The sequence below is a fragment of the Neopelma chrysocephalum genome, unplaced genomic scaffold (genome assembly GCF_003984885.1).
Source record: "Neopelma chrysocephalum unplaced genomic scaffold, ASM398488v2 Primary Assembly neopelma1_24, whole genome shotgun sequence".
Taxonomy (NCBI): Eukaryota; Metazoa; Chordata; class Aves; order Passeriformes; family Pipridae; genus Neopelma; species Neopelma chrysocephalum.
Genome location: NW_020897693.1, coordinates 33764151 through 33773332, shown reverse-complemented (window position 1 = coordinate 33773332; position 9182 = coordinate 33764151). Strand labels below are relative to the sequence as shown.

The 9182-nt window shown below is 54.9% G+C and overlaps 1 protein-coding gene across 1 annotated transcript; it reads left to right on the top strand.

The window, feature by feature from the left end:
- The first annotated feature begins 868 nt into the window (after nucleotides 1–868).
- RPS6KL1 (ribosomal protein S6 kinase like 1) lies at nucleotides 869–8886 on the top strand. The gene is made up of 10 exons (XM_027671752.1): nucleotides 869–1244; nucleotides 1547–1671; nucleotides 2488–2580; nucleotides 3413–3460; nucleotides 4245–4377; nucleotides 5715–6587; nucleotides 7380–7469; nucleotides 7623–7705; nucleotides 7997–8092; nucleotides 8212–8886. Exons 1-10 carry the CDS (start codon nucleotides 1007–1009, stop codon nucleotides 8320–8322), a joined length of 1890 nt encoding a protein of 629 aa, XP_027527553.1. The 5' UTR covers nucleotides 869–1006; the 3' UTR covers nucleotides 8323–8886.
- Nucleotides 8887–9182: the final 296 nt, after the last annotated feature.

Sequence of the window (9182 nt, the reverse complement as noted above, 5' to 3'; positions counted from 1 at the left end):
CAACAGACACAGCAAACCAGTTGGCCTGAGCAGTAACCGATTGAGCACTCCTGGTTCAGCAAATCTCCTCCGCTAATAACTGTGTTGATCTATTGGGCCCTGCAAGGCCTTTCTGGCTTTCCAAAAAAAAGCGAAGCCAGGAGGGCAGGAATACATGTTTCTAGGCTAAGACAGAGACTGCTATTTTCTACATACTAAGTGGTAGTAACCACCGGCTGGAATCTCGACTACGATGTCACTTTGCTGTACCTTAATGCATTTGTGCTGATGTTCCCTGTTATTTGAAATAAGTTTGTAAAACTCAATGAGTCTACAAGAGCTGGTAGAAGGGCCAGCTGAGAGCCCGGCGTCAGGGGCAAGAGCACCCACTTGAAAGATGAAATTGGGAAGAGCCAAGGGTGCCCTGGGCTGATCGTGATGAAGTGGCAAGACACCCAGCACCTTAACTGAGGCACCGAGGGGGAGGGGCTGCTGGAGTGGGTGCACCCTTCGGGGGCCGGCAGAGGCAAAGGCTAATTAAAACACGGCTAATTAAGCGTTATGGGAGGAAGGAAAGGCGGCGGCAAAGGCAGCACTTAACGAACAGGAGCTTGGTTAATTAAGGGCAATTAATGGTGAATAACGATGACAATAAAACAAGCAGAGCGACGGCGCTCACCGCGCGTTAACGGAGCGATGGAGCGCCTGCCTCGGGCAGGGGCGGGACTCCGGCGGGGAGACCCGGGCACAGACCCCGCCGGGGGGCGATGATGATGATGATGATGATGATGATCTCATCCGCAGCCAATCAGCGCCGGCCCTCCCCGCCGCGCCCCTCCCGGCGGTGCCGGGATGCTCGGCGGCCACGCTGCCCAGGTGCGGGACCGCGGGGGGCGGTGGGGAGCGGGCCGGGGGGGCCGTGCTGGTGAGCGGCGCCAGGCGGTGCCGGACGAAGGGGCCATCGCTCCTCGGCTGACCCCGTGCCCCCCTCCCGCTCTCCCGCGGCGCAGGGCGGCGGCGCGGGGCCATGAGCCGGGCGGAGGCCGAGCCCTGCTCCCGGGCGCTGGCGCAGGCCCGCGTGTACCTGGGGCAGCTGCGTAGCCGCGTCAGCCCGGCGGGCCCCGAGGGCGGCGGGCGGCGGGACTACCTGGTGGAGGCGGCGCGGCAGCTGCGGCTAGCGCTGGAGCGGGACGTCAGCGAGGACTACGAGGAGGCCTTCAACCACTACCAGAACGGCGTGGACGTGCTGCTCCGCGGCGTGCAGGGTGTGTGCGGCCTCCCGGGAACGGGGCACCGGGGCAGCCCTCCGGGGACACCAGCCAGGGCATCCATCTGGGGAGTGCAGTGAGGGGGTCAGGGTATCCCTCCAAGGATGACAGGGGGGACCGGGACGTTCCTCTAGGGACTGTGATGAGGGCACTGGGACATCTGTCCGGGGAGTGCAGCCAGGGAGTGCATCCCTTGTGGGAGGAGGGTGAGGGGACTGGGGCAGCTCCCTGGGGACTGTGGCCGGGGCACCAGGGGAGCGTGGCAGGCCCCTCACAGCCACTCTTTGCACCAACCACAGTTGACCCGAATAAAGAGCGTCGGGAGGCCGTGAAGCGGAAGATCACACAGTACCTGAGGCGCGCCGAGGAAATCTTCAACTGCCACCTCCAGCGGGCTGCAGGGGGTGGCAACACCACTGCCACGGTGAGGGGCTTGTGGGATGGCAGCAAAGCTGCATCACTGGGAAACCATGGGGGACACAGATAGGGCAGCCCCAGTGAGCCTCTGCCACATGCCACAGTATGATGGTGTAGAGAAAATGGCATACACATCAAGCTTCAAAGTGTCCTGGCATGCCAGTGGCTGTGTGGGAGCTGGCAGCTCTTTGCCCTGCCTGGATCAAGGAGCTGACACGGGCCCAGCTTTCCTGGGATGTTCCCAGAACCCCCTCCCCCAAAATGTGTATCCTTAGCTTGCTGTCACCATAGTGAATATGACCATTTTTGGGGAGACTGAAGCCACTGCAGGTAACCACCTTGTCAAGTGTTAAAAATGTCATCTTCCCTGTCATTGTTCCCATCTTTATGGAAAAAAAAGACAATGGCTGCTTGCTGGATTGTGAGGAGGAGGTGGTTAAAGAAAGGAGAAGGGAGTGAGGCAGGGCAAGGTTGGGGCTTGGTAAGAAGGATGAGGGGAGAAATACAACTACCTTCCATATAGATCCTTTTAGTGTTGAAGCAGTTCAGGTCTAGCTATAAATTTTGAAGTGATTTTACTTCTGCTGCAGGTACAAGCTTTCCCTGAAAAGTTCAGAAATCCAGGGGCTGGCCAAGAAAATGATTCAGCTGATGTTAGGAATGAATCACAGCCATAATTCATTCATTTGGAGTGTTGTCTCTGAATGTTGACCACATAGGCAGTATTGCTGCCTCCTCTGGAAAATGCAGGGACTTCTCCCACCCCATGTTGTGGACAGTAGCATCTCTAAGTCCTTCATCTTCTTCTCTTACTACCTTGCAGGGCTATAGCAGCCTGCGCTTCCGGCCCATCAGGACGCTGAGCTCAGCAGTGGAGAACCTGAGACGGTGTAAGGTTGTGGGAGTGATTGATAAGGTAATGACTTGGTGTGGAACTGGGAAGGTGAGTCTGCGGCTGGACCAAAGGGAGTGTAAACTGGAGGGTCCTAGGAGCTGGGATGGGGGTGCTAGTCCCAAGCACCCCCACCAGGGAATGTGGGGTTATCCGTCCACACCATTCCCACCAAGAATAATTCACAGGACTGGATTGAAGACCCATTAGGAGTTAATTGGGAAATCTGTTCATGTCCTCATTATTTTTGCTTACCAGAACTCCCAGGTTATTTACAAGGAGGTTGATACGTCCAGTTCTTTCCCACACATGGAATCATGGTTGATGATAGGTGTCGCAATGGTAGATTCCTGCGGGTAATCTGGACTTCAGCAGAAGATGAGCTATCTGGATGAATAAACTAGTTACTAGTTTGTGATCTTGGAACGAAGATGCCAGGCTTACTGACCCCATACACACACTACACATTGCTCTCCACTGCTGTTCCCACATCTCAGTTTGTCTGGACCGATGTGGTCTTCCTGTCATGACGAGGCCCAGGTTTGAGCCCAGTGCGCCCCACAGAGCTCCTGGAAGGAGCACTGCGAAACCCTTCAGTGTGAAGGAAGGAAAAATGGTGTGGGAGTCACCTCTTGGGTTTAATTAACTCTCTGCTTCCTGGCTGCATGGCTATCTCCTTGCTAATAACCTTCATTTTGTCTTTCAAGAGTAGAGGTTTGAGCCCCACCAAACTCCTCTAGTTGGGTGGTAGTTTTTTTCAGTCCCAGAGTTGAGTCTCTTGGGTCATTCCTGTAGGCTGTGTGTAGGGGTGGAAGCAGTGATTGCTTCTGACAGGTACTGTGAATACTGCTTCCAGGTGCAAATCGTCCAGGATCCGGCCACTGGTGGGACCTTTATACTTAAGGTGAGTGTTTTCAGTTTCATCTGCCTGTTTCTCTCTGTCATGCCAGGGCCTCCTTGTTCAAGCAGATGGCTGGGGCAGGTGAAAGGACCAAAAAATAGCAGCTCTCAGAGGTGTTGGAGGAAGGTTCACAAAGCTTCTTTTGGCTGCCTCAGCCATCCTTTGTGATCAGAAGGGAAGTGGAACTGGGAGGGTGAGGCTGCGGCCGATTCCTTGGTCATCTCTTTCTCTGCTTTGTAATGCTTCAAGCCAAGACTTATGCCCCTGTTAATCTGGTCAACCCCTGAAACAAGTTATGGGTGAGATGTGCTCAATACAAGTTCTAGAGCATTTTCCAATCCCCTTGGAACTAACAATAAAAGATTTCAATAATTGGACAAGGAGGATCTGGCATGACAGGGAAAACCATCAGTTCCAGGGGAAGAGGAGAAAGGGCTGGCATAGCAGGTTCCTGCCTAAAGGGAGCAGGGGTGGTTGTGGGGTGGTCACTGCTCTGGACCAGATGTGCCCTCTGGATCCCACAGTACAGGTGGGGAGTGCCCTGCCTTGGCAGAGCTTTGCAGAGGGCTGCCTTATCACAGCTGGATGCTGGGGACAGACAGACCTCTCCGCAAGAGCTGCGGGTTTCCACACATGAGGAGTTCTATTGCAGGTGACATAGTCAAGCAGCCCTGGGGCTTGGAAGACAGCACGCTACCTTCTGGCTGGCCTCCAGCCCTGCCACGTGCTGGGCAGCAGGGAGTCCAAGTCCCTGTGCTGTAACACACATTTGCCTGTACCTCCTCAGAGCCTCCCCAAATCCCATGTTGAGACCCGTGAACGACAGACCATCATCCCTCATGGGGTCCCCTTCATGGTCAAGCTGTTGTGCTACTATGTGAGTGAGGACTCCATCTTCCTCCACCTGGAGCACGTGCAGGGTGAGTGGAGACAACCTTGCCTCCTGTTTGTGAAGCATCTTGGTTTATCCCTAACCTCCTTTTCTTTAAAATTCCAAATACGTTTCTCCTACTGTTTTGGGACTAATTTTTATAGCGACAGCGCAAGTCTCCTTCATAGGAGGGTGATGGGTACCAGGGCTTGAAGACTCTGTGGACAGAGCTGCTCACATGTAGTAGGAATTCTGGAGATTTGATAAGAACTGACTGGGCATGTAACCTAGAAATGGGCTTGTGGAGACCTACAAGGAGAAAGAGGTTGTGTGTTGGGGGATGTTATATGGAAACTAGCCTTAGGGAAACTAGCCACCTTGTCTCATGGGAAGGAATGCCTTTAGGTAAAGAAGTTGATGTCATCCAGCATCTTTAAAAGAAAAAACTCTTCATTTACTGGCATTGTCTGAGCATGACAAGAAGGTGATGGAGTAGGAGAACAAAGTGAGGTAGTTCACCTGGATGTTTTAGAACAGAACAATCTTTTGACAAGACCTTTATAAAACATTTTTTTGGTTACAAAAGAAGAGATCACACTGGATTGTGAGATCAAACCAAAAAGAGGAGATGGAAAATTGGGCATAAAGATCAGGGAGCACATCAGGGTTTGGGTACAACAACGAGGCATATTTGAGATTTGTCTCAGATCCTGGTTGAGGCTTGTCCCAAGAAACTTCTTTACTCTCTACAGGCTGAATGGATGTGTAGGGGAGAGCAGCTGGAGTCCAGCAATGACAGGCGGAGGCTGATGTGTGTTGGAGCCTCAACAACTCGTGCTTTGCTGTAGGATGAATTTGCAGAAAGCAGCCAGCACTGAATGTAGTGAGGCTGGGAAGCCTTGGCAGGATGCTATGGGCTCCAGGGCTCACTGCTCTGGCTCATTGCTGACCCACGGGGTCTGGGACATGCTGCAGGAACTCTGGCATCTCTGTCACACAGGAAGGAAAGGATTTCAGGGGAAAGTGGGGATGGCAGTGGGATCAGGGGCGTCCGTGAAGATGTGACTGGTCTGTGAAAATGTGGCTGGTCTGTGACATGGAAGTGGCAGAGCTGGGATAAAGGAGGCTGTGCAGAATGGGGAGCAGGGCTGCTAAAGGAGGAGACTTTGGTGTGCTAGGTCCTTGGGGGAGGTGTGGTGTTGAGCATGGTGTGCTTGTAGGGCTGGGGCATATTCTGCGTGGACTTGAGCTTTGCTGCAGGGGAGATTAGTGATGCTCAGTCACATCCTCAGTATATGGGCCTTGGCCTGTGCTTGAATGGGCTGCGTCCACGGTGGGAGAACTAGGGATACTTTGTTCCTCATCACTTGTTCTTCTGATTTCCAGGGGAGAAGCTGTGGTCTCACCTCCGCACCAAGTACTGCGTCCAGGAGGACTCTGCTGATTCAAACACCATTCAAGCCCTGAGGGACCGTGGCAGAGAGGATGGTGTGGGAAGCTCCCAAGGTAGCAGCCAAGCTTGGTTAGGCAGTGGCCTCCCAGGCTCTGTGACCCACCGAAACACTGATGCCTCACTCCGTCAGGAGCAGTCCTTTGGGCCCACAGATCCCAGCTCAGGAAACCACCGCCAGCTTCTCCTGGCTCCTGCCAGCAGCATGAAGGCAGCACCTGGAGGACAGGATCCAAGCATGACTGTGTCTGGTGTCGTGGACTATTTTCCAGCAGCATCAGCCAAATGCCCTGGCCAGCAAGGTGGCCAGGGCCTGGTTGTCTACCTCTGGGATGATCTAACCAGCAGCACAGGCTGCGTATCGGAGAGAACAGCCTCCCAACAAGACTCCAGGCTTCCCCAGGCCCTTGCCCCTGGATCAGAAAGAGGGGGCCAGCCAGGGGCAGGGGAACCACTGTCTCAGAAAGTGTCTGAGGTCTCCTGGGCTCAGCCCCTCCTGATCTTGGGTCAGAGGCAGCTTCCTGCACGAGTTGCCCTGTCCAGCTCTGGCAAGCCCTGTGGGCCTGACCCAGCAGCGTGGGAGCCCTCACGAGAAGCAAGCCTGACCTGTGGCCGGCTAAGCAAGCAACAACCATCAGGACCATGCAGGGCTTTGGCTTCCCACAGGCAGAACCAGAGAGCATGGGCTGTGAAGGAGGAGCAGGTGCAGCTGTGGGCAGCAGAAATCCTCCTGGCTTTAGAGGGACTTCACCAACAGGGTGTGTTGTGCCGGGACCTCAACCCCAGGAACCTGCTGCTTGATGCAGCTGGTAGGTAGTGCCCCATGCTGCTGCCCCGAGGAGGATAAGGTTGGTCTCTCAGCTGGCTTGCCCCATTTCCAGGAAACATGGACTTTCTTGAGTTTCCTTTGGAGGAGGATGGGAGTTTGGAGAGGTTTGAATGTCCCTGAAGTTGGAAGTGTGATCTCAGGTTTTCCAAGTGGTTAGTACAAGATTTGACTCTGCAGGAGGAGAATCAGGGGCTGTAGCCACAGGAATGCATTGCCCCTGCTCCCACATGGGGGCTGGCTGCTTGGGAAATCTCAGCATGGGAAAGCTGAGACCAGCTGAGGTTAATGGGACTGCAGTTTTCTCCTCCTTCTAGTTACTGCCTGCTGGGTGTTCTGGAACCTTCCCATCCTTTTAAGCTATGGGTACCGCTCTGAGTGCAAGTCACTGCTCAGCTGGCAACATCTGGGGCAAACATCTGGAGACCTACTAATAGCTTAAGAAAAATGCAGAGTTTTGCAAGAGGAAAGCTAACCTTCCCCCTCATCCCCCAAAAAACCCCTTCTTTCCTCACCACAGCCTGCACTGAGGTCTGTTAGCTTGGAGCCCACCTAGCCAGTCTCTCCAGCTCCAAGTGCTGTGTATCCCAGGCAAGCACTGGAAGGCTGGGGAGTGTGTGATGCCAGGGGATGCGCAGTGCCTCTGTGTTCAGAGCATGACGGGGCCCAGTACCCTGGCTGTTCCCAGTTGTGGGGATATGGCTTGGCTTAGTGCTCCAACCAAAGTCCCTATTGTCCTAACGTCGCTGTTTTTGGTTCCGGTGCTGCTCTGCAGGTCATGTCTGTCTCACCTTCTTTGGCCAGTGGACAGAGGTGGAGCCCCAATACTGCAGCCAGGCACGGGAAGAGCTGTACAGTGCTCCAGGTAAGAGATGTGAGCCCTGCCTTGTCCTGCCCTCTGCCCAGTGCCACGAACTGGGGTGAGGGAGCTTCTGCAGGCAGTGAGATGTGCCCAGCATGGTATGGCCATTTGTGCTCCCTGCCTCCCCTATTAACCTCTCTCTGGCTTTTTCTGCAGAAGTTGGGGGGATCGTGGAGCCCACTGAAGCAGCTGACTACTGGAGCTTTGGCTCGCTCTTGTATGAGTTGCTGACAGGAGTGGTAAGAGGCTGAGCTGTGCAAGGAGGGTGGGGGAGGAGGAGGTGACACTGTAGCACAAGGGCTTCCTGCTGTGCAGGGGCTGGAAGGCTGCCTTGTCCTGCTGGTACCTCAGTGATTTGCCAGGTCACTTCGGACATGTGATTCCTAGTGCCTGTGCATGGTCTCTGGGTGTTAAAGGCCCTGGGTTTTAAATCCTGCTGTGTAGGGCTGGGTTGTGTAGCAATGAAGGCTCATCGGGGTGCTCCTGCCCTCCTCTGTGCCTCTGCTACCATGACCCTCTGCCTCCTGCAGCCACTCTCCCAAAACCATCCGGCGGGGATTCAGCCTCACACCCAGCTGCATCTGCCACAGGGGCTCAGCCTGGCTGCTACATCGCTGCTCACTGAGGTGAGGGACTTTGGTGGATGGGAGGGAGGACAGGGCTAGAGGCTGGGGAAAGGCAGACTGGGTTGCTTTTCCAGTGTTCCCATCTACCCCTCCTGCTGTCCCATCCCCTTTCTCTGCAGCTCCTGCAGTACAATCCAAAGCAGCGCTTGGGCTCCGGAGGAGGTGGCATGGCCAAGCTGAAGTCCCATTCCTTCTTCAGCACTGTCCCCTGGAACAAGCTGGTGAGCTAGGCAGGCTGTGCTTCCCTTAGGGAGCTGGGCACCAAGCCTCTGTCCCTGGCACTTGTGACCCCAGGTGGCACTGGCAGCTCTGCCTGCTGGGGAAAGTTTGCCTCAAGGGCTGCCCTGGGCTGGGGTACACATGAAGTTTTGCAGCCTTACGTGGCCTGTCTCTGCTTGTTTGTTGGCATCTCCAAAGAGGAGGCTGCAGGCTGGGCCAGGCTGTCTTCTCATCCAGGTCCTCCCTAGTGGGAAAGTGAGCCCAGGTGCTCACCCCCAGGGAGAGGCCGTGTGCCCCTTCTGGGGCATCCCTTGCTCAGCTTAGCACCGCACCCTGGAACTCCCCATTTTTTATCTCTGCTGCTACCACAGTGACCTTCCTGCTCTGTTATTTTTTGTGGCTTTCAAATGCAGCCCCCCTGGGCACTGCTGGCTGGAGCCCGAGCTCTCTGCCCATCCCTTACTGCATGTGTGTGTGTGTGTGTGGGTAATGCCTGCTGCAGGAGTAAGATGGGAGGGAACCCTCTGCTCTTCTCCCCCTCACCCTCTGAAAAAATAAACCACTCATTGCTTGAAGAAATGTTCTTTTGTTTCTGAGCTGCACGAGCCAGGCCTAGGCCAAGCATGCTGAGCAAGGGAGAGCCCCAAATCTGTTTCTCAAACCTGCCTGCGAGCACCGGGTTGGTGTCATCCCCTGGCCATCAGCACCATGCAGCCAAAATCCAGAAGCTGGCACCGACTGCCTGGCCATCTCCCCTTGTGTCCCGCTTGCCTCACAGCCTCTCAGGTTTGCACAGCCAGGGGGCTGCAGCTCAGATTTGGGAGAAATGCAGACTGCCTGTGTTTTCTTCCAGCCTTGATTTTTGTCATCA